The 25,295-nt window shown below is 42.5% G+C and overlaps 1 protein-coding gene across 1 annotated transcript in view; it reads left to right on the top strand.

The window, feature by feature from the left end:
• LOC123732129 (NLR family CARD domain-containing protein 3-like) overlaps positions 1-23,402 on the top strand; it is a 29,171-nt gene extending 5,769 nt beyond the window's left edge. Inside the window, exons 4-6 of the mRNA XM_082972167.1 lie at positions 19,367-19,540; positions 19,864-19,910; positions 20,310-23,402. Of these exons, the coding sequence (XP_082828293.1) occupies positions 19,367-19,540; positions 19,864-19,910; positions 20,310-20,866 (778 nt within the window). The 3' untranslated portion in view covers positions 20,867-23,402. The remainder of the gene's footprint in view (positions 1-19,366; positions 19,541-19,863; positions 19,911-20,309) is intronic.
• The last annotated feature ends 1,893 nt before the right edge of the window (positions 23,403-25,295 follow it).

Here is a 25,295-nt window from a genome sequence, read left to right as displayed (position 1 = left end):
TGTCCTCTGGTCAGATTAAACAATACAAGAACTGTTTGGCCATAATGACCATCGTTATGTTTGGAGGAAAAAGGGGGAGGCTTGCAAGCCAAAGAACACCATCCCAACCGTGAAGCCCGGGGGTGGCAGCATCATGTTGTGGGGGTGTTTTGCTGCAGGAGGGACTGGTGCACTTCACAAAATAGATGGCATCATGAGGTAGGAAAATTACGTGGATATATTGATGCAACATCTCAAGACATCATTCAGGAAGTTAAAGCTTGGTCACAAATGGGTCTTCCAAAATGGACAATGACCCCAACGATACTTCCAAAGTTGTGGCAAAATGGCTTAAGGACAACAAAGTCAAGGTATTGGACTGGCCATCACAAAGCCCTGACCTCAATCCTATAGAAAATGTGTGGGCAGAACTGAAAAAGCGTGTGCGAGCAAGAGGCCTACAAACCTGACTCAGTTACACCAGCTCTGTCAGGAGGAATGGGCCAAAATTCACCCAACTTATTGTGGGAAGCTTGTAGAAGGCTACCCGAAACGTTTAACCCAAGTTAAACCATTTAAAGGCAATGCTACCAAATACTAATTGAGTTTATGTAAACTTCTGACCCACTGGGAATGTGATGAAAGAAATAAAAGCTGAAATTAATCATTCTCTCTACTATTATTCTGACATTTCACATTCTTAAAATAAAGTGGTGATCCTAACTGACCTAAAACAGGGGATTTTTACGAGGATTAAATGTCAGGAATTGTAAAAATTGAGTTTAAATGTATTTGGCTAAGGTGTATGTAAACTTCTGACTTCAACTGTATGTATTAAAATACCCTCAAATAAAAGGTGACATTATATACTGTTACCTCATATGAAACATTTCATCTAAAATCCAAAATGTTGGAGTATAGAGCCACATTTAAAATGTTATCTTCACTGTCAAAATAGATATGGTGTGGACTGTATACTCAATACAATCTAAATCTGATACCTCACTGTCTGTCTTTTGACTGATACTGCTTTTTAAACTGGTCTGGTGAGTCTACTCAAATATTTGTACTATATATGTTTCTATCTGCAGGCAATACTTTGATCATTTGTCATTTTTAATGATGATACATTAATTTACGAATAGATATGGAAGGTTTCAGGACACTGATATCTGAATATGTTGAAAAATTATACTGCTCATGGTGTTTGCAACGCCAGCATGGTGTGTGCAACGCCAGGGTTGTGGGTTCGATTCCCACGGGGGGCCAGTACAAAAAAAATAAAAAATAAAATAATAATAATATAAAAAATGCATGAAATGAAATGCATTCACTACTGTAAGTCGCTCTGGATAAGAGCGTCTGCTAAATGACTAAAAATGTAAAATGTATATTTTCACCACCAAAGCATAGCAGTGTGATTTTAATATGATTTGACTCTTTGCAGGCTGTCAGGCTGTGGAGTCACAGAGGAAGGATGTGCTTCTCTGGTCTCAGCTCTGAGTTCAAACCCCTCACACCTGAGAGAGCTGGACCTGAGTAACAATGACCTGAAGGATTCAGGAGTGAAGCTGCTCTCTGCTGTACTGGGAAATCCCCACTGTAAACTGGAGACTCTGAGGTCAGTATTCCTGTAGTTGGTCAACAAGTAATAACTGTTCACCAGATCCACATGTGTTTACCAGACACACATAGTCCACACCATATGTGTTTGGACAGTGAAGCTTACAGTTTTACATTTGGTGCTATGCTCCAGCATTTTTGATTTGAGATGTTTCATATTAGGTGACAGTACAGAATGTCACCTTTTATTTGAGGGTATTTTCATACATATCTGTTTTACCATTTACAAATTAAAGCACTTTCTGTACGTAGTTCTCCCATTTGAATAAGTCTTAATTATTTGGACAAATTCACTTATATTGTATTAAAGTAGTCATAAGTTTAGTAGTTGTACCATATTCCATGCCTGCAGTGATTACATCAAGCTTGTGATTCTACAAACTTGTTGAATTCATTTTTCAGTTTGTTTTGGTTGTGTTTTGGATGATGTTTTTCCTAATAGAAACTGAATGGTGAATAATGTCCTGTCATTTTGGAGTCACTTCACTTGTATTGTCAGTAAGAATAGAAGATGTTTCTGAACACTTCTACATTCATGTGGATGCTACCATGATTATGAATAATCATGAATGAATCATTAATGATGATGAATGAGAAAGTTACAGAGGCACAAAGATCAGACCCCCTTTGTTATTGGTGTTATTCTGTATACTTCTGGCCCTTCTTTGGACACTGTGTTAACTAACCTCCAGACGAGCTTCAATGCCATACACCTCTCCTTCCGTGGCCTCCAACTGCTCTTAACTACAAGTAAAACTAAATGCATGCTCTTCAACCGATCGCTGCCTGCACCTGCCCGCCCGTCCAGCATCACTACTCTGGATGCTTCTGACTTAGAATATGTGGACACCTACAAATACCTAGGTGTCTGGTTAGACTGTAAACTCTCCTTCCAGACTCACTATAAGCATCTCCAATCCAAAGTTAAATCTAGAATTGGCTTCCTATTTCGCAACATAGCATCCTTCACTCATGCTGCCAAACATACCCTTATAAAACTGACCATCCTACCGATCCTCGACTTCGGCGAAGTCATTTACAAAATAGCCTCCAATACCCTACTCAATACATTGAATGCAGTCTATCACAGTGCCATCCGTTTTGTCACCAAATCCCCATATACAGTACTACCCACCACTGCAACCTGTACGCTCTCGTTGTCTGGCCCTCGCTTCATACTCGTCGCCAAACCCACTGGCTCCAGGTCATCTACAAGACCCTGCTAGGTAAAGTCCCCCCTTATCTCCGCTCACTGGTCATCATAGCAGCACCCACCTGTAGCACGCGCTCCAGCAGGTATATCTCTCTGGTCACCCCCAAAGCCAATTCCTCCTTCGGCCGCCTCTTCTTCCAGTTCTCTGCTGCCAATGACTGGAACGAACTACAAAAATCTCTAAAACTGGAAACACTTATCTCCCTCACTAGCTTTAAGCACCAGCTGTCAGAGCAGCTCACAGATTACTGCACCTGTACATAGCCCATCTATAATTTAGCCCAACTACCTCTTCCCCTACTGTATTTATTTATTTAGCTCCTTTGCTCCCCATTATTTCTACTTTGCACTTTCTTCCACTGCATATCTACCATTCCAGTGTTTTACTTGCTATATTGTATTTACTTTGCCACCATGGCCTTTTTTTGCCTTTACCTCCCTTATTTCACTTCATTTGCTCACATTGTATATAGACTTATTTTTCTACTGTATTATTGACTGTATGTTTGTGTAATACCCTTGTTTGAACCAAGTATTGAGTTTATTTGTTATAATTAATTGGTATTATATTTAAAAGATGATTGAATTGCTCCTAAACTGTAATGTTGTTAATGCATTATGCTTTTTGAAGAAATATTTATTTAATGTATAAGTGAATACATTTACATTTACATTTTAGTCATTTAGCAGACGCTCTTATCCAGAGCGACTTACAAATTGGTGCATTCACCTATAATATCCAGTGGAACAACCACTTTACAATAGTGCATCTAAATCTTTTAAGGGGGGGGTTAGAAGGATTACTTTATCCTATCCCAGGTATTCCTTGAAGAGGTGGGGTTTCAGGTGTCTCCGGAAGGTGGTGATTGACTCCGCTGTCCTGGCGTCGTGAGGGAGCTTGTTCCACCATTGGGGTGCCAGAGCAGCGAACAGTTTTGACTGGGCTGAGCGGGAACTGTGCTTCCTCAGAGGTAGGGAGGCGAGCAGGCCAGAGGTGGATGAACGGAGTGCCCTTGTTTGGGTGTAGGGCCTGATCAGAGCCTGAAGGTACGGAGGTGCCGTTCCCCTCACAGCTCCGTAGGCAAGCACCATGGTCTTGTAGCGGATGCGAGCTTCGACTGGAAGCCAGTGGAGAGAGCGGAGGAGCGGGGTGACGTGAGAGAACTTGGGAAGGTTGAACACCAGACGGGCTGCGGCGTTCTGGATGAGTTGTAGGGGTTTAATGGCACAGGCAGGGAGCCCAGCCAACAGCGAGTTGCAGTAATCCAGACGGGAGATGACAAGTGCCTGGATTAGGACCTGCGCCGCTTCCTGTGTGAGGCAGGGTCGTACTCTGCGAATGTTGTAGAGCATGAACCTACAGGATCGGGTCACCGCCTTGATGTTGGTGGAGAACGACAGGGTGTTGTCCAGGGTCACGCCAAGGCTCTTAGCACTCTGGGAGGAGGACACAAGGGAGTTGTCAACCGTGATGGCGAGATCATGGAACGGGCAGTCCTTCCCCGGGAGGAAGAGCAGCTCCGTCTTGCCAAGGTTCAGCTTGAGGTGGTGATCCGTCATCCACACTGATATGTCTGCCAGACATGCAGAGATGCGATTCGCCACCTGGTTGTCAGAAGGGGGAAAGGAGAAGATTAATTGTGTGTCATCTGCATAGCAATGATATGAGAGACCATGTGAGGATATGACAGAGCCAAGTGACTTGGTTTATAGCGAGAATAGGAGTGGGCCAAGAACAGAGCCCTGGGGGACACCAGTGGTGAGAGCACGTGGTGCGGAGACAGATTCTCGCCACGCCACCTGGTAGGAGCGACCTGTCAGGTAGGACGCAATCCAAGCGTGCGCGGTGCCGGAGATGCCCAGCTCGGAGAGGGTGGAGAGGAGGATCTGATGGTTCACGGTATCAAAGGCAGCAGATAGGTCTAGAAGGATGAGAGCAGAGGAGAGAGAGTTAGCTTTAGCAGTGCGGAGAGCCTCCGTGACACAGAGAAGAGCAGTCTCAGTTGAATGCCCAGTCTTGAAACCTGACTGATTAGGATCAAGAAGGTCATTCTGAGAGAGATAGCAAGAGAGCTGGCCAAGCACGGCGCGTTCAAGAGTTTTGGAGAGAAAGGAAAAAAGGGATACTGGCCTGTAGTTGTTGACATCGGAGGGATCGAGTGTAGGTTTTTTCAGAAGGGGTGCAACTCTCGCTCTCTTGAAGACGGAAGGGACGTAGCCAGCGGTCAAGGATGCGTTGATGAGCGAGGTGAGGTAGGGGAGAAGGTCTCCGGAAATGGTCTGGAGAAGAGAGGAGGGGATAGGGTCAAGTGGGCAGGTTGTTGGGCGGCCGGCCGTCACAAGACGCGAGATTTCATCTGGAGAGAGAGGGGAGAAAGAGGTCAAAGCACAGGGTAGGGCAGTGTGAGCAGGACCAGCAGTGTCGTTTGACTTAGCAAACGAGGATCGGATGTCGTCAACCTTCTTTTCAAAATGGTTGACGAAGTCATCCGCAGAGAGGGAGGAGGGGGGGGAGGGGGAGGAGGATTCAGGAGGGAGGAGAAGGTAGCAAAGAGCTTCCTAGGGTTAGAGGCAGATGCTTGGAGTTTAGAGTGGTAGAAAGTGGCTTTAGCAGCAGAGACAGAAGAGGAAAATGTAGAGAGGAGGGAGTGAAAGGATGCCAGGTCCGCAGGGAGGCGAGTTTTCCTCCATTTCCGCTCGGCTGCCCGGAGCCCTGTTCTGTGAGCTCGCAGTGAGTCGTCGAGCCACGGAGCAGGAGGGGAGGACCGAGCCGGCCTGGAGGATAGGGGACAGAGGAAATCAAAGGATGCAGAGAGGGAGGAGAGGAGGGTTGAGGAGGCAGAATCAGGAGATAGGTTGGAGAAGGTTTGAGCAGAGGGAAGAGATGATAGGATGGAAGAGGAGAGAGTAGCGGGAGAGAGAGAGCGAAGGTTGGGACGGCGCAATACCATCCGAGTAGGGGGAGAGTGAGAAGTGTTGGATGAGAGCGAGAGGGAAAAGGATACAAGGTAGTGGTCGGAGACTTGGAGGGGAGTTGCAATGAGATTAGTGGAAGAACAGCATCTAGTAAAGATGAGGTCAAGCGTATTGCCTGCCTTGTGAGTAGGGGGGGAAGGTGAGAGGGTGAGGTCGAAAGAGGAGAGGAGTGGAAAGAAGGAGGCAGAGAGGAATGAGTCGAAGGTAGACGTGGGGAGGTTAAAGTCACCCAGAACTGTGAGAGGTGAGCCATCCTCAGGAAAGGAACTTATCAAGGCGTCAAGCTCATTGATGAACTCTCCAAGGGAACCTGGAGGGCGATAAATGATAAGGATGTTAAGCTTGAAAGGGCTGGTAACTGTGACAGCATGGAATTCAAATGAGGAGATAGACAGATGGGTCAGGGGAGAAAGAGAGAATGTCCACTTGGGAGAGATGAGGATTCCAGTGCCACCACCCCGCTGGCTCGATGCTCTAGGGGTATGCGAGAACACGTAGTCAGACGAGGAGAGAGCAGTAGGAGTAGCAGTGTTATCTGTGGTGATCCATGTTTCCGTCAGCGCCAGGAAGTCTAGGGACTGGAGGGTAGCATAGGCTGAGATGAACTCAGCCTTGTTGGCCGCAGACCGGCAGTTCCAGAGGCTGCCGGAGACCTGGAACTCCACGTGGGTCGTGCGCGCTGGGACCACCAGGTTAGAGCGGCAGCGGCCACGCGGTGTGGAGCGTTTGTATGGCCTGTGCAGAGGAGAGAGAACAGGGATAGGCAGACACATAGTAGACAAGCTACAGAAGAGGCTACGCTAATGCAAATGAGATTGGAGTGACAAGTGGACTACACGTCTCGAATGTTCAGGAAGTTAAGCTTACGTTGCAAAAATGTTATTGACTAAAATGATACAGTACTGCTGGCTGGTGGAGTAGGCTAGCTAGCAGTGGCTGCGTTGTTGACTTTGAACGTGTAGCTGGCTAGGTAACCTCGGTAGTTTCAGTACTACACCTTGTCATGATACAAAGCAACTTTGTAGCTAGCTAGCTAACATAACACTAATCAAGACGTTCCTTGTAGTGTATTTAGTTTCAACAATGCTGCTCGTCGGTAATAGTTGGCTAGGTTAGGAAAAATGGCGTCGCGGGGGACGGAAATAGCTGGCTAGCTAACCTCGATGGCTGGCTAGCTAACAATTATCAATTAACAATTATCAAGCTATGACAAAGACAACTAGGTAGCTAGCTAGGTAACACTGCACTAGTCAAATCGTTCCGTTGTGAAGTATTAGTAACTACAGCGCTGCTAGTCGGTAACGGATGGCTATCTGGCAGTGGGTTAATGATGACTAGGTGTGTTGAGTAAGTCTGGCGCCGCGTCGCGGCTGGCTAGCACACCTCCATAATACTCAAACTCAAACTACACAATTATCTTAGATACAGAGACAGCACAGACAACTATGTAGCTGGCTAACTAACACTAACACCACACTAATCAAGTCGTTGCGTTGTAATGTAATAGTTTCTGCGGTGCTGCTAGTCGGTAGAAGTTGGCCAGCTAACAGTGATGACTAGCTAGTTAGCAGCTAGCAGTATTGACTACGTTAGGAGGACGAAGATAGCTAGCCTCGATAATTACTCAGTTACTCTAAACTACACAATTATCTTTGATACAAAGACGGCTATGTAGCTAGCTAAGAAGAATTGCTCAGATCAAACAAATCAAGCCGTTGTAATGTAGCGAAGTGGAATATTACCTGTGGAGCGAAGCGTGGTGCGACTGCTCGCTCCAAACCGGAAGTTGATGAATAGTTTGTTTTACTTTGAAGTTTACGTTTTGACCAATAAGGTCGCTTGTTAAGTTGTGGCCAATGGGAGTTGACCTGGTTAACGGGAGGGAAAAAGACGTTGATGAAAGGATGGACGTTTTACCTCAGGACGGTTGGTGAAGAAAAATTATAAAAGAAGACGACAGAACTACAACAAAACCCATAGCTACTAAGACATGAAGGGAAATACATGTTTTATTTAATAAAAGAGTTGTTATAATTTTGTTAAAACTTAGTAAAGACTGAAGCTACCGTCTCGTCGTGGAGGTATTAGCCAGCCTAGAGGTTAGCCTAGCATCGTGTGACACCGGGAGATAATTGCTTGGGAAGCTTAACGAGTTCGTGTTGCCATGGGGATATCGGTTACTAAGGAGTACTGTCTGCATGGGTAGCTGTGCTGCCTTGGACTTGGTGAGGAAACCTGCATGGAACTGCCATACTTCGCTGAGGGAATATCTACCAAGTCGTGAGTAACCACAATGTGAGGTGCTTAATTTGGACACGGGTTGTGCACGACTCATTGGGGTTTATTATTATTATTTTTTTCTTTTGATGTTGTGTCTGAACATGTATTTGTGTTTGAAAATGTTTTAATACACATATGGAACATTATGTATGTTGCCTTGGTGGAGTCATTGATTGTTTAAATTTAATGCATGGGATGGTTTATCCTGATTCAATAACAGAAACCTATAATCATTTCATCTGAAGTTAATACCCTATTGTCATAACCCTAGATAGTTTACAATAGGAATTCTTATTGGAGATGTCCTTCTCACCTAACATCCCATGCTGCTGAGATACTCTACATATGTTAATGTTGTGAGAGTCATATTCAAGCCTGGTGAGAGGGTTACATTTGTTTAACTCCATGTGTTACTCTGTGTTGTTATATGTGTCGAACTGCTTTGCTTTATCTTGGCCAGGTCGCAATTGTAAATGAGAACTTGTTCTCAACTTGCCTACCTGGTTAAATAAAGGTGAAATAAATAAATAAATTGGTAATGATGAGAGGTTAGCATGTTTTGTTGTAGCCTCTGTTATTGGTAATGATGAGAGGTTAGCATGTTTTGTTGTAGCCTCTGTTATTGGTAATGGTGAGAGGTTAGCATGTTTTGTTGTAGCCTCTGTTATTGGTAATGGTGAGAGGTTAGCATGTTTTGTTGTAGCCTCTGTTATTGGTAATGATGAGAGGTTAGCATGTTTTGTTGTATCCTCAGTTATTGGTAATGGTGAGAGGTTAGCATGTTTTGTTGTAGTCTCTGTTATTGGTAATGGTGAGAGGTTAGCATGTTTTGTTGTAGCCTCTGTTATTGGTAATGGTGAGAGGTTAGCATGTTTTGTTGTAACCTCTGTTATTGGTAATGGTGGGAGGTTAGCATGTTTTGTTGTAGCCTCTGTAATTGGTAATGGTGAGAGGTTAGCATGTTTTGTTGTAGTCTCTGTTATTGGTAATGGTGAGAGGTTAGCATGTTTTGTTGTAGCCTCTGTTATTGGTAATGGTGAGAGGTTAGCATGTTTTGTTGTAACCTCTGTTATTGGTAATGGTGGGAGGTTAGCATGTTTTGTTGTAGCCTCTGTAATTGGTAATGGTGAGAGGTTAGCATGTTTTGTTGTAGCCTCTGTAACTCTCTCACTCATTATTATTCATGATCTTTCTCAATCATGGTAGTCACAGGCTTGATGTAGTCATTGCAGTCAAAGAATATGGGACCAAATAATAAACTTTTGACTAATTTAATACACTATGAGTGAATTGGTCAGAAAACATATGACTTTTTTAAATAGGGGGACTAGATGCATGAAGTGCTTTCATTTTTCTAAATGGTGAAACAGATATGTATGAAAATATCCTCAAATAAAAGGTGACATTATATACTGTCACCTCATATGAAACATTTGATCTGAAATCCAAAATGTTGGAGTTTAGAGCCACATTTAAAATGTTATCTTCACTGTCGAAATAGATATGTTGTGGACTGTATACTCAATACAATCTAAATCTGATACCTCACTGTCTGTCTTTTGACTGATACTGCTTTTAAACTGGTCTGGTCAGTCTACTCAAATATTTGTACTATACATGTTTCTATCTGCAGGCAAAACTTTGATAATTTGTAATTTATAATATGATACTTTAATTTACGAATAGATATGGAAGGTTTCAGGACACTGATATATCTAAATATGTTGAAAAAATATACTGCTACTATTTTCACCACCAAAGAATAGCAGTGTGATTTTAATATGATTTGACTCTTTGCAGGCTGTCAGGCTGTCTAGTCACAGAGGAAGCCTGTGATTCTCTGGCCTCAGTTTTCAGTTCAAACCCCTCACACCTGAGAGATCTGGACCTAAGTAACAATGACCTGAAGGATTCAGGAGTGAAGCTGCTCTCTGCTGGACTGGGGAATCCCCACTGTAAACTGGAGACTCTGAGGTCAGTATTATCAGATATGAAAGTACTTTATGCATGTAGTTCTCCCATTTGAAAAAGTCGTAATTATTCGGACATATTACTTATAGTGTATTAAAGTAGTCATAAGTTTAGCATGTTGTCCCATATTCCATGCCTGCTGTCACGTTTCTCTAAGACAGAACCCAGAAGCAGACCAGGACAAGGTGAGTAAAATGAAGGTGAGTATTTATTGGTAGTCTTGATGTGTAATTTGAGTGATCCAGGAGACGGAGCGGCAGCGGAGGTGAGTTGATGAGAGTAGATGGGTGGATTCAATGACGTCACTGTATCCACCGACGGCCAGGCAAGGGAGTTGAATGTTCCGGGAGGATGACTGTAGACAGAGTAAACGGGGGGGGGGAGTAACCAGTAACAAGAACAAAACAACAAGACTAGCTCAGGAAACATGAGGCTGTTCGTTGCTAACGATCCAGCAGGGAATGGATGTCAGCTCAGGGCTTATGAAGAGGTGATGATCAGGACCAGGTGTGCAGAAGGTTGATGAGATGCAGGTGTAGGGTAATCACTAGATCTCCCGCCTAACTTCGTTGCCTAGCAACCAGATAGGTTTCTGAGCGCACCCTTAGACTCCAAACAGAAAACAGTCAGCTCAGGCAGAAACAGACTCAGGAAGCGGGATTCCTGACACCTGCAGTGAGGCTTGTGATTCTACTAACAAAGATCAAACCCCCTCTGTTATTGGTAATGGTGAGAGGTTAGCATGTTTTGTTGTAGTCTCTGTTATTGGTAATGGTGAGAGGTTAGCATGTTTTGTTGTAGTCTCTGTTATTGGTAATGGTGAGAGGTTAGCATGTTTTGTTGTAGCCTCTGTTATTGGTAATGGTGAGAGATTAGCATGTTTTGTTGTAGCCTCTGTTATTGGTAATGGTGAGAGGTTAGCATGTTTTGTTGTATCCTCTGTTATTGGTAATGGTGAGAGGTTAGCATGTTTTGTTGTAGCCTCTGTTATTGGTAATGGTGAGAGGTTAGAATGTTTTGTTGTAGTCTCTGTTATTGGTAATGATGAGAGGTTAGCATGTTTTGTTGTAGCCTCTGTTATTGGTAATGGTGAGAGGTTAGCATGTTTTGTTGTAGCCTCTGTTATTGGTAATGGTGAGAGGTTAGCATGTTTTGTTGTAGCCTCTGTTATTGGTAATGGTGAGAGGTTAGCATGTTTTGTTGTAGCCTCTGTTATTGGTAATGGTGAGAGGTTAGCATGTTTTGTTGTAGCCTCTGTTATTGGTAATGGTGAGAGGTTAGCATGTTTTGTTGTAGCCTCTGTTATTGGTAATGGTGAGAGGTTAGCATATTTTGTTGTAGCCTCTGTTATTGGTAATGGTGAGAGGTTAGCATGTTTTGTTGTAGCCTCTGTTATTGGTAATGGTGAGAGGTTAGAATGTTTTGTTGTAGTCTCTGTTATTGGTAATGGTGAGAGGTTAGCATGTTTTGTTGTAGTCTCTGTTATTGGTAATGGTGAGAGGTTAGCATGTTCTGTTGTAGACTCTGTAACTTTCTCTCTCATTATTATTGATGATTCATTCATGATTTGTATTAATCATGTTATCATCAGGATTAATTTAGTGTTTAGAAACATGTTATCTACTCACTTAGACAGAAAATTATCCAGTCATCATCCACCATTTTATTATTGGGCAAAACACAACCAAAACAAACTGGAAATGCAACCAACTAGTTTACAACCAAACACTAATCTTTTGACTACTTTAATACACTATAAATGAATTGGTCAAAATACTTATGACTTCTTCAAATAGGGGGACTAGATACATAAAGTGCTTTCATTTTTAAACGTGAAACAGATATGTATGAAAATATCCTCAAATAAAAGGTGACATTTTATACTGTCACCTCAAATGAAACATTTGATCTCAAATCCAAAATGTTGGAGTATAGAGCCACATTTAAAATGTTATCTTCACTGTCAAAATAGATATGGTGTGGACTGTATACTCAATACAATCTAAATCTGATAACTCACTGTCTGTCTTTTGACTGATACTGCTTTTAAACTGGTCTGGTCAGTCTACTCAAATATTTGTACTATACATGTTTCTATCTGCAGGCAAAACGTTGATAATTTGTAATTTATAATATGATACATTAATTTATGAGTAGATATGGAAGGTTTCAGGACACTGATATATCTGAATATGTTGAAGAAATATACTGCCACTATTTTCACCACCAAAGCATAGCAGTGTGATTTTAATATGATTTGACTCTTTGCAGGCTGTCAGGCTGTGGAGTCACAGAGGAAGGCTGTGCTTCTCTGGTCTCAGCTCTGAGGTCAAACCCCTCACACCTGAGAGAGCTGGACCTGAGTAACAATGACCTGAAGGATTCAGGAGTGAAGCTGCTCTCTGCTGGACTGGGGAAACCCCACTGCAGACTGGAGACTCTGAGGTCAGTATTCCTGTAGTTGGTCAACAAGTGATAACTGTTCACCAGATCCACATGTGTTTACCAGACACACATAGTCCACACCATATGTGTTTGGACAGTGAAGCTTAAAGTTTTAAATTTGGTGCTATGCTCCAGCATGTATCTTCTCACTTAGACAGAAAACATCCACCATTTTAATATTGTGCAAAACATAACCCAAAACACAACCAAAACAAACTGCAAATGCAACACACGACTTTGAGTCACAAGCTTGATGTAGTTGTTGCATTAAAGGAATATGGGACCAAATACTAAACGTTTGACTATTTTAATACACTATGAGTGATTTGGTCAGAATACTTATGACTTCTTCAAATGGGGGGACTAGATACATAAAGTGCTTTTATTTGTCTAAATGGTGAAACAGATATGAATTAAAATATCCTCAAATAAAAGGTGACATTATATACTGTCACCTCATATGAAACATTTGATCTGAAATCCAAAATGTTAGAGTTTAGAACCACATTTAAATTGTTATCTTCACTGTCAAAATAGATATGGTGTGGACTGTATACTCAATACAATCTAAATCTGATACCTCACTGTCTGTCTTTTGACTGATACTGCTTTTAAACTGGTCTGGTCAGTCTACTCAAATATTTGTATTATACATGTTTCTATCTGCAGGCAAAACTTTGATAATTTGTCATTTCTAATAATGATACATTAATTTATGAATATATATGGCAGGTTTCAGGAGACTGATGTATCTGAATATGTTAATAAAAATATACTGCTTCTATTTTCACCACCAAAGCATAGCAGTGTGATTTTAATATGATTTGACTCTTTGCAGGCTGTCAGGCTGTGGAGTCACAGAGGAAGGCTGTGCTTCTCTGGTCTCAGCTCTGGAGTCAAACCCCTCACACCTGAGAGAGCTGGACCTGAGTAACAATGACCTGAAGGATTCAGGAGTGAAGCTGCTCTCTGCTGGACTGGGGAATCCCAACTGTAAACTGGAGACTCTGAGGTCAGTATTCCTGTAGTTGGTCAACAAGTGATAACTGTTCACCAGATCCACATGTGTTTACCAGACACACATAGTCCACACCATATGTGTTTGGACAGTGAAGCTTACAGTTTTAAATGTGGTGCTATGCTCCAGCATTTTGGATTTGAGATGTTTCATATTAGGTGACAGTACAGAATGTCACCTTTTATTTAAAGGTATTCATACATATACAGTCGTGGCCAAAAGTTTTGAGAATGACACAAATATTAATTTTCACAAGTCTACTGCTTCAGTGTCTTTAGATATTTTTGTCAGATGTTACTATGGAATACTGAAGTATAATTACAAGCATTTCATAAGTGTCAAAGGCTTTTATTGACAATTATATGAAGTTGAAGCAATGAGTCAATATTTGCAGTGTTGACCGTTCTTTTCCAAGACCTCTGCAATCCGCCCTGGCATGCTGTTAATTAACCTCTGGGCCACATCCTGACTGATGGCAGCCCATTCTTGCATAATCAATGCTTGGAGTTTGTCAGAATTTGTGGGTTTTTGTTTGTCCACCTGCCTCTTGAGGATTGACCACAAGTTCTCAATGGGATTAAGGTCTGGGGAGTTTCCTGGCCATGGACCCAAAATATCGATGTTTTGTTCCCAGAGCCACTTAGTTATCACTTTTGCCTTATGGCAAGGTGCTCCATCATGCTGGAAAAGGCATTGTTCGTCACCAAACTGTTCCTGACTGGTTGGGAGAAGTTGCTCTCGGAGGATGTGTTGGTACCATTCTTTATTCATGGCTGTGTTCTTAGGCAAAATTGTGAGTGAGCCCACTCCCTTGGCTGAGAAGCAACCTCACACATGAATGGTCTCAGGATGCTTTACTGTTGGCATGACACAGGACTGATGGTAGCGCTCACCTTGCCTTCTCCGGACAAGCTTTTTTCCGGATGCCCCAAACAATCGGAAAGGGGATTCATCAGAGAAAATGACTTTACCCCAGTCCTCAGCAATCCAATCCCTGTACCTTTTTCAGAATATCAGTCTGTCCCTGATGTTTTTCCTGGAGATAAGTGGCTTCTTTGCTGCCCTTCTTGACACCAGGCCATCCTCCGAAAAACTCACACCTGCCTGCTGCCATTCCTGAGCAAGCTCTGTACTGGTGGTGCCCCGATCCCGCAGCTGAATCAACTTTAGGAGACGGTCCTGGCGTTTGCTGGACTTTCTTGGGCGCCCTGAAGCCTTCTTCACAACAATTGAACCGCTCTCCTTGAAGTTCTTGATGATCCAATAAATGGTTGATTTAGGTGCAATCTTACTGGTAGCAATATCCTTGCCTGTGAAGCCCTTTTTGTGCAAAGCAATGATGACGACACGTGTTTCCTTGCAGGTAACCATGTTTGACAGAGGAAGAACAATGATTCCAAGCACCACCCTCCTTTTGAAGCTTCCAGTCTGTTATTCGAACTCAATCAGCATGACAGAGTGATCTCCAGCCTTGTCCTCGTCAACACTCACACCTGTGTTACCGAGAGAATCACTGACATGATGTCAGCTGGTCCTTTTGTGGCAATGTTTTTGGGGGATTCAGTTCATTTGCATGGCAAAGAGGAACTTGGCAATTATTTGCAATTGATCTGATCACTCTTCATAACATTCTCGAGTATACGCAAATTGCCATCATACAAACTGAGGCAGCAGACTTTGTGAAAATTAATATTTGTGTCATTCTCAAAACTTTTGGCCAAGACTGTATTTTTTACCGTTTTAGATATGAAAGCACTTTCGGCATCTAAACTCAGCAAAAAAAGAAACATCCCTTTTTCAGGACCCTGTCTTTCAAAGATAATTCGTAAAAATCAAAATAACTTCACAGATCTTTATTGAAAAGGGTTTAAGCACTGTTTCCCCATGCTTGTTCAATGAACCATAAACAATTAATGAACATGCACCTGTGGAACGGTCGTTAAGACACTAACAGCTTACAGACGGTAGGCAATGAAGGTCACAGTTATGATAACTTAGGACACTAAAGAGGCCTTTCTACTGACTCTGAAAAACACCCAAAGAAAGAAAGGTCCCTGCTCATCTGCGTGAACATGCCTTAGCCATGCTGCAAGGAGGCACAAGGACTGCAGATGTGGCCAGGGCAATACATTGCAATGTCCGTACTATGAGACGCCTAAGACAGCGCTACAGGGAGACAGGACGGACAGCTGTTCGTCCTCACAGTGGCAGACCATGTGTAACAACACCTGCGCAGGATCGGTACATCTGAACATCACACCTGCGGGACAGGTACAGGATGGCAACAACTGCCCGAGTTACACCAGGAATGCACAATCCCTCCATCAGTGCTCAGACTGTCCTCAATAGGCTGAGAGAGGCTGGGCTGAGGGCTTGTAGGCCTGTTGTAAGGCAGGTCCTCACCAGACATCACCGGCAACAACGTCGCCTATGGGCACAAACCCACCGTTGCTGGACCAGACAGGACTGTCAAAAAGTGCTCTTCACTGACGAGTCGAGGTTTTGGCTCACCAGGGGTGAGGGTCGGATTCGCGTTTATCGTCGAAGGAATGAGCGTTACACCGAGGCCTGTACTCTGGAGCGGGATTGATTTGGAGGTGGAGGGTCCGTCATGGTCTGGGGCAGTGTGTCACAGCATCATCGGACTGAGCTTGATGTCATTGCAGGCAATCTCAATGCTGTGCGTTACAGGGAAGACATCCTCCTCTCTCATGTGGTACCCTTCCTGCAGGCTCATCCTGACATGACCCTCCAGCATGACAATGCCACCAGCCATACAGCATGTTCTGTGCGTGATTTCCTGCAAGACAGGAATGTCAGTGTTCTGCCATGGCCAGCGAAGAGCCCGAAATCTCAGTCCCATTGAGCACATCTGGGACCTGTTGGATCGGAGGGTGAGGGCTAGGGCCATTCCCCCCAGAAATGTCCAGGAACTTGCAGGTGCCTTGGTGGAAGAGTGGGGTAATCTCACATCAAGAACTGGCAAATCTGGTGCAGTCCATGAGGAAGAGATGCACTGCAGTTCTTGATGCAGCTGGTGGCTACACCAGATACTGACTGTTACTTTTGATTTTGACCCCCCCCCTTTGTTCAGGGACACATTATTCCATTTCTGTTAGTCACATGTCTGTGGAACTTGTTCAGTTTATGTCTCAGTTGTTGAATCTTGTTATGTTCATACAAATATTTACACATGTTAAGTTTTCTGAAAATAAACGCAAATGACAGTGAGAGGACGTTTCTTTTATTGCTGAGTTTAGTTCTCCCATTTGAAGAAGTCTTAATTATTTGGACAAATTTATTTAATCATAAGTTTAGTATTTAGTCCCATATTCCATGCCTGCAGTGATTACATCAAGCCTGTGATTCTACTAACTTGTTGAATTCATTTACAGTTTGTCTTGGTTGTGTTTTGGATGATGTTTTTCCTAATAGAAACTGAATGGTTAATAATGTCCTGTCATTTTGGAGTCACTTCACTTGTATTGTCAGTAAGAATAGAAGATGTTTCTGAACACTTCTACATTAATGTGGATGCTACCATGATTATGAATAATCATGAATGAATCGTTAATGATGATGAATGAGAAATTTACAGAGGCACAAAGATCAGTAATGAGGAATGAGCCTCTGTTATTGGTGATGGTGAGAGGTTAGCATGTTTTGTTGTAGTCTCTGTTATTGGTAATGGTGAGAGGTTAGCATGTTTTGTTGTAGTCTCTGTTATTGGTAATGGTGAGAGGTTAGCATGTGTTGTTGTAGCCTCTGTTATTGGTAATGGTGAGAGGTTAGCATGTTTTGTTGTATCCTCTGTTATTGGTAATGGTGAGAGGTTAGCATGTTTTGTTGTATCCTCTGTTATTGGTAATGGTGAGAGGTTAGCATGTTTTGTTGTAGCCTCTGTTATTGGTAATGGTGAGAGGTTAGCATGTTTTGTTGTAGCCTCTGTTATTGGTAATGGTGAGAGGTTAGCATGTTTTGTTGTAGCCTCTGTTATTGGTAATGGTGAGAGGTTAGCATGTTTTGTTGTAGTCTCTGTTATTGGTAATGGTGAGAGGTTAGCATGTTTTGTTGTAGCCTCTGTTATTGGTAATGGTGAGAGGTTAGCATGTTTTGTTGTAGCCTCTGTTATTGGTAATGGTGAGAGGTTAGCATGTTTTGTTGTAGCCTCTGTTATTGGTAATGGTGAGAGGTTAGCATGTTTTGTTGTAGCCTCTGTTATTGGTAATGGTGAGAGGTTAGCATGTTTTGTTGTAGCCTCTGTTATTGGTAATGGTGAGAGGTTAGCATGTTTTGTTGTAGTCTCTGTTATTGGTAATGGTGAGAGGTTAGCATGTTTTGTTGTATCCTCTGTTATTGGTAATGGTGAGAGGTTAGCATGTTTTATTGTAGCTTCTGTAACTTTCTCACTATTATTCATGATTCATTCATGATTTTTCTTAATCATGGCATCATCAGGATGCTTTTAGTAGTGTTTAGAAACATGTTATCTACTCACTTATAAATAAAATGACTCCAGTCACCATCTGTAATGAACACGATGGGAGACAGAGAGCTGGTTTCAAGTGCAGGGCTCAGCAGGTGTTTATTGTAAAGGACCACAGGTCCAGGGGCAGGCAGAAGATCAAAAAGGGTCCAAAAATGCAACAGGCAGGGAAAAGGCCGTGGTCCGGGAGATCAGGCAATAGGTTGATAACAGGAAATCCAATGGGCTAAGGTACAGGCAGGGAATAGGTTGATAACAGGAAATCCAATGGGCTAAGGTACAGGCAGGGAATAGGTTGATAACAGGAAATCCAATGGGCTAAGGTACAGGCAGGGAATAGGTTGATAACAGGAAATCCAATGGGCTAAGGTACAGGCAGGGAATAGGTTGATAACAGGAAATCCAATGGGCTAAGGTACAGGCAGGGAATAGGCAAAAGGCATCATTAGTGAGGCAGGCAAAAACTATCATACACGGGAGGAGTAAATTAAAGGAAAGTCAGCGCTCCGAATAGCCGTGTGTCGCAAATCAAACATTACATCACAATGATGGGGGTGCAAAGAACTGAACTAAATAGAGTTTGATAATGACATACAGGTGTGTGAACAGGTGATCAGAATTCAGGTGACTGGGATCTGGAGAGTGAGCTGCGTTCAGGGGGATCTACGTGTTTGAGAGTGTGAGCTGGAAGCAGACGTTACACCATCCACCATTTTAATATTGGGCAAAACACAACCCAAAACACAACGATAACAAACTGCAAAATCAATCAACGAGTTTGAGTCACAAGCTTAATGTAGTCGCTGCGTTCAAGGAATATCGGATCAAATACTCAACTTGTGACTACTTTAAGCCACTATGAGTGAATTGGTCAGAAAACATATGACTTCTTTAAATAGGGGGACTAGATACATAAAGTGCTTTCATTTTTCTAAATAGTGAAACAGATATGTATGAAAATATCCTCAAATAAAAGGTGACATTATATACTGTCACCTCATATGAAACATTTGATCTGAAATCCAAAATGTTGGAGTTTAGAGCCACATTTAAAATGTTATCTTCACTGTCAAAATAGATATGGTGTGGACTGTATACTCAATACAATCTAAATCTGATACCTCACTGTCTGTCTTTTGACTGATACTGCTTTTAAACTGGTCTGGTCAGTCTACTCAAATATTTGTACTATACATGTTTCTATCTGCAGGTAACACATTGATAATTTGTAATTTATAATATGATACATTCATTTCTGAATAGATATGTAAGGTTTCAGGACACTGATATCTGAATATGTTGAAGAAATATACTGCCACTATTTTCACCACCAAAGAATAGCAGTGTGATTTTAATATGATTTGACTCTTTGCAGGCTGTCAGGCTGTCTAGTCACAGAGGAAGGCTGTGCTTCTCTGGTCTCAGCTCTGAGGTCAAACCCCTCACACCTGAGAGAGCTGGACCTGAGCTACAATCACCCAGGAGACTCAGGAGTCAGACTGCTCTCTGCTGGACTGGAGGATCCACACTGCAGACTGGAGAAACTCAAGTATGTAGAGGGTTTATGTCAATGTTCATATCAGACATGTTTGATTTTTCAGGCTAGTTAAGACAAACATTCTGACCACCACTTGGACAAAGTTTGTGTGTGTGTGTGTGTGTGTGTGTGTGTGTGTGTGTGTGTGTGTGTGTGTGTGTGTGTGTGTGTGTGTGTGTGTGTGTGTGTGTGTGTGTGTGTGTGTGTGTGTGTGTTCAGGTGTGTGTGTGTGTTCAGGTGTGTGTGTTCAGGTGTGTGTGTGTGTGTGTGTGTGTTCAGGTGTGTGTTCAGGTGTATCCCTCAATGACTGTCTGTTCTTCTGCTTACCGCTACAGTGTGGAACATGGTGGAGAGAACAGAATGAAACCTGGACTTAGAAAATGTGAGTGTTGACTGCTGCTAAGAATAAGTCTTAAGTTAAGTCAAAGTCAAAGACCACCATCATTACTTACTTGGTCATATTAAATATCATCTGTAGTTCTACAGAAGCAGAAATCAGGGACACCAAAGTTTACAAAGAGTTGATTTGACAATGTGTGTGTGTGTGTGTGGCGAGTTTGTGTTACATAAGAAATGTGTGTGTGTGTGTAATTATTGGTAATAAGTGTGTATTATATTACCATACAGTATAACATATGATCATTCAACAAGTCTCAAGTTACCTTAACTTCTCCTTTTGATACCTAGAAACATCTACATTAAATGAATTAGTGAAAAGTGAGTTAACATTCTAATGTGAATGATGATGATTTCTAATATTGTGTCTGGTTTCATCCATCAGATGTCTGTGATCTCACACTGGACCCAAACACAGTATTCAGATACAGCTTTCTGTCTGAGGAGAACAAAAAGGTGACACATATGGGAAAGTACCATCCGTATCCTGATCACCCAGAGAGATTTGAGCACTGTGGAGAGGTGCTGTGTAGAGAGGGTCTGACTGGGCGCTGTTACTGGGAGGCAGAGTGGAATGGGGGAGAGGTTGATATAGGAGTGGCATATAAAGGAATCAGCAGGAGAGAAGGGGGTGAGGACTGTTGGCTTGGATTCAATGACAAGTCCTGGAGTGTGGTCTGCTCTGAAAACAGTTACAGAGCCAGGCACAATAAGAAGTCCACCTTCATAGACGTCCCCTCCTCCAGCTCCCACAGAGTAGGAGTGTATCTGGACTGGTCAGCCGGCACTCTGTCCTTCTATAGAGCCTCCTCTGACACACTGACCCACCTGATCACATTCACCTCCACATTCACTGAGCCCCTCTATCCAGGGTTTCATCTTTGGGGTTGTGGTGCCTCAGCGTCCCTGTGTCAGGTGGTCCCTGTGTCAAACACAACATGATGTTTCACTCTAATCATGGTCATGTTCAGTAAGACACACTGGAGCAGCAATGTAGAATATCTCTCTAGTCATGTTCAGTAAGACACACTGGAGCAACAATGTAGAATATCTCTCTAGTCATGTTCAGTAAGACACTGGAGCAGCAATGTAGAATATCTCTCTAATCATGTTCAGTAAGACACTGGAGCAGCAATGTAGAATATCTCTCTAGTCATGTTCAGTAAGACACTGGAGCAACAATGTAGAATATCTCTCTAGTCATGTTCAGTAAGACACACTGGAGCAACAATGTAGAATATCTCTCTAGTCATGTTCAGTAAGACACTGGAGCAACAATGTAGAATATCTCTCTAATCATGTTCAATAAGACACACTGGAGCAACAATGTAGAATATCTCTCTAATCATGTTCAGTAAGACACACTGGAGCAACAATGTAGAATATCTCTCTAGTCATGTTCAGTAAGACACACTGGAGTAACAATGTAGAATATCTCTCTAGTCATGTTCAATAAGACACTGGAGCAACAATGTAGAATATCTCTCTAATCATGTTCAGTAAGACACTGGAGCAGCAATGTAGAATATCTCTCTAGTCATGAGATATAATATTATTATTATATCTAAATATTCATGACAATACACCACCTAAGTTAATAGTCATTAATATAATGAATCACCACACTGTGTTGTTAAAACTGGTTTCATTTACACATCATTGATATGGTTGTTATTTGGCTTCTTGGGCGACCCTGCTGATGTGAGTAACTACAGGTCCATTAGTACACTACCTGTAGTGTCGAAGGTTGTTGAAAAGTGTGTAGCAGAACAACTGATTTCCCACCTCAACAACAGCCCCTTCACATTACACTCCATGCAGTTTGGCTTCAGAGCGAAACACTCCACAGAAAAGGCCAACTGCTTTCTTCTGGAAAATGTGAAGTCCAAGATGGACAAAGGGGGCGTTGTTGGGGCTGTGTTTCTGGACCTAAGGAAGGCTTTCGATACTGTTAACCATGAGGTTCTCATCACAAAATTGTCCAAGTTCTACTTTTCCCCCGACGCCTTGAGATGGATGAAATCATACCTTGAAGGCAGAACTCAGTGTGTCAGAGTGAGCAATGAGCTGTCGCCCACTCTTAGCTATGATGTGGGCGTGCCCCAAGGGTCAATACTGGGGCCCCTCCTGTTCAGCCTGTACATTAATGATCTGCCTTCCGTCTGCACTGGGTCTGAAGTTCAAATGTATGCAGATGATACAGTGATATATGTGCATGCAAAGAGCAAACAACAAGCTGCACAAGAACTCACTACTGTAATGGTCCAGGTTACAAAGTGGCTCAGTGACTCGTGTTTGCATCTCAATGTGAAAAAAGCAGTTTGCATGTTCTTCACAAAGAGGGCAACAGATGCTACTGAGCCAGATGTCTATGTGTCAGGGGAGAAGCTCCAGGTGGTATCTGATTTTAAGTACCTTGGAATCATACTTGATTCCAACCTCTCTTTTAAAAAGCATGTGAAAAAGGTCATTCAAATAACCAAATTCAACCTAGCTAATTTCCGATTTATACGAAATTGTTTGACCACAGAGGTAGCAAAACTGTATTTCAAATCAATGATACTCCCCCACTTAACATACTGCTTGACTAGTTGGACCCGACTAGTTGCTATACAACATTACAACCTATTCAGTCTGTCTACAAACAGGCTCTCAAAGTGCTCGATAGAAAGCCCAATAGCCATCATCACTGTTACATCCTCAGAAAGCATGAGCTCCTGAGTTGGGAAAATCTTGTGCAATACACCGACGCATGGCTTGTATTCAAGATCCTAAATGGCCTGGCTCCCCCTCTCCCCCTCCGCTCCCCCTCCACTCAGTATTTTTGTTAAACAGAAAACCCAAACATATGGCAGCAGATCCACAAGGTCTGCCATGAGAGGTGACTGTATAGTTCCCTTAAGGAAAAGCACCTTTAGTAAATCCGCTTTCTCTGTGAGAGCGTCCCATGTCTGGAATACACTGCCATCAGACACACATAACTGCACCACATATCACACTTTCACAAATTGCATGAAGACATGGCTAAAGGTCAATCAGATTTGTGAACATAATCACTAGCTGTGTATTGCCACTTTCCATGTTGTCTGTTGTCTGGAGCTTGTGAGGTGTGGAAACACTGTTGTTTTTATGGATTTTGTCTTGTTGCTTTTTGTTCTATGTTGCTCTGTCTGTATGCTACATCTTGCTTGTCCTATGTTACTCTGTCTGTATGCTGTGTCTTGCTTGTCCTATGTTGCTCTGTCTGTATGCTATGTCTTGCTTGTTCTATGTTGCTCTGTCTGTATGCTATGTCTTGCTTGTTCTATGTTGCTCTGCGTGTGCTCACTGCTCAATGATTGTCTATATTGTAATTGTTTTTAATAACCTGCCCAGGGACTGCGGTTGAAAATTAGCCGGCTGGCTAAAACCGTCACTTTTACTGAAACGTTGATTAATGTGCACTGTCCCTGTAAAAATAAAATAAACTCAAACTCTTGGTGTTTGTAAATATTGTAGAATGTTTATTTGTCAAATTCTTGACACAACAATCTGGTTTGTGTATAAACTCAATTCAACTGAATGAAATGATGTGCCAGATGTGACTAATAAAGGGTCATCAACCAGATGGAAGAAAAGAGGTGGAAATGTTTTAATATTGATCACAATATGACAGTACAGTAATAGATAGAAGAGAGGTGTAAATGTTTTAATATTGATCACAATATGACAGTACAGTAATAGATGGAAGAGAGGTGTAAATGTTTTAATATTGATCACAATATGACAGTACAGTAATAGAAGAGAGGTGTAAATGTTTTAATATTGATCACAATATGACAGTACAGTAATAGATGGAAGAAGAGAGGTGGAAATGTTTTAATATTGATCACAATATGACAGTACAGTAACAAGGGTTGTGTTCAGTACATAGAAATGGGTCTAATTCAGTTGAAGAGGAAGCTTTTAAATTCACACAAAACAGGACACTAATCATTCTGTTTTCACTACTGTATGATGCTGTACAAACACACATACACATGGATTAGGTGTTGTAGATAGGTAGTGGAGTAGGGGCCTGAGGGCACACATCGTGTGTTGTGAAATATATTGTTAATGTATTGTCATATTTTTGAAATGTTGCCGAACCCCAGGAAGAGTAGCTCCTGCAGCAGCTAATGGGGATCCATACATAAATATATCATAAATACAATTACCTCTAATACCTCTGGGATGTTGTCCTCTCTTATCTCTGATCACAGACTTCTAATACCTCTTGGATGATGTCCTCTTTGCAGGCGAGGACCATGTACTTCTTCATGTGACCTCATCAACAACCTGAAAGAGTGGAAGTATTGGTTTCCATCCAGGTAATATCTAGCCCTGTCCAGGGGACCAGACCCATAGACTGGAGGTATTAGTTTCCATCCTGGCCAGGGGACCAGACCCATAGACTGGAGGTATTAGTTTCCATCCTGGCCAGGGGACCAGACCCATAGACTGGAGGTATTAGTTTCCATCCTGGCCAGGGGACCAGACCCATAGACTGGAGGTATTAGTTTCCATCCTGTCCAGGGGACCAGACCCATAGACTGGAGGTATTAGTTTCCATCCTGGCCAGGGGACCAGACCCATAGACTGGAGGTATTAGTTTCCATCCTGGCCAGGGGACCAGACCCATAGACTGGAGGTATTAGTTTCCATCCTGGCCAGAGGACCAGACCCATAGACTGGAGGTATTAGTTTCCATCCTGGCCAGGGGACCAGACCCATAGACTGGAGGTATTAGTTTCCATCCTGGCCAGGGGACCAGACCCATAGACTGGAGGTATTGGTTTACATCCTGGCCAGAGGACCAGACCCATAGACTGGAGGTATTAGTTTCCATCCTGGCCAGGGGACCAGACCCATAGACTGGAGGTGTCCTCTTCACCTCGGGGACAGGGACTTTGTTGGTCTTCCAGCCAATCTCACCTTTAGTATTTGGTCCCATTTTCCTTGCTTGCAGTGATTAACCTCACTTGGGCAGGTGGGACGCTACCGTCCCACCCACGGTTAACACTATTCAACAGCCAGTGAAAATCAGAGCGCCAAATTCAAAACAACAAAATGTCATAATTCAAAGTTCTCAAACATACGACTATTTTACACCATTTTAAAGATACACTTCTCCTTAACTACATATAGTTTGTGATTCTACAAACCTGTTGAATTCATTTGCAGTTTGTCTTGGTTGTGTTTTGGATGATGTTTTTCCTAATAGAAACTGAATGGTGAATAACGTCCTGTCATTTTGGAGTCACTTCACTTTTATTGTAAGTTAGAATAGAATATGTTTCTGAATACTTCTTCAAATTACCAATGTCCTTATATGAACTGTAACTCAGTAAAT

The sequence above is a fragment of the Salmo salar genome, unplaced genomic scaffold (assembly GCF_965601325.2).
Source record: "Salmo salar unplaced genomic scaffold, fSalSal1 ptg000587l, whole genome shotgun sequence".
NCBI classification, from domain to species: domain Eukaryota; kingdom Metazoa; phylum Chordata; class Actinopteri; order Salmoniformes; family Salmonidae; genus Salmo; species Salmo salar.
Note: the sequence above shows the minus strand (reverse complement) of the source record. Positions and strands in the feature narration are given on the sequence as shown.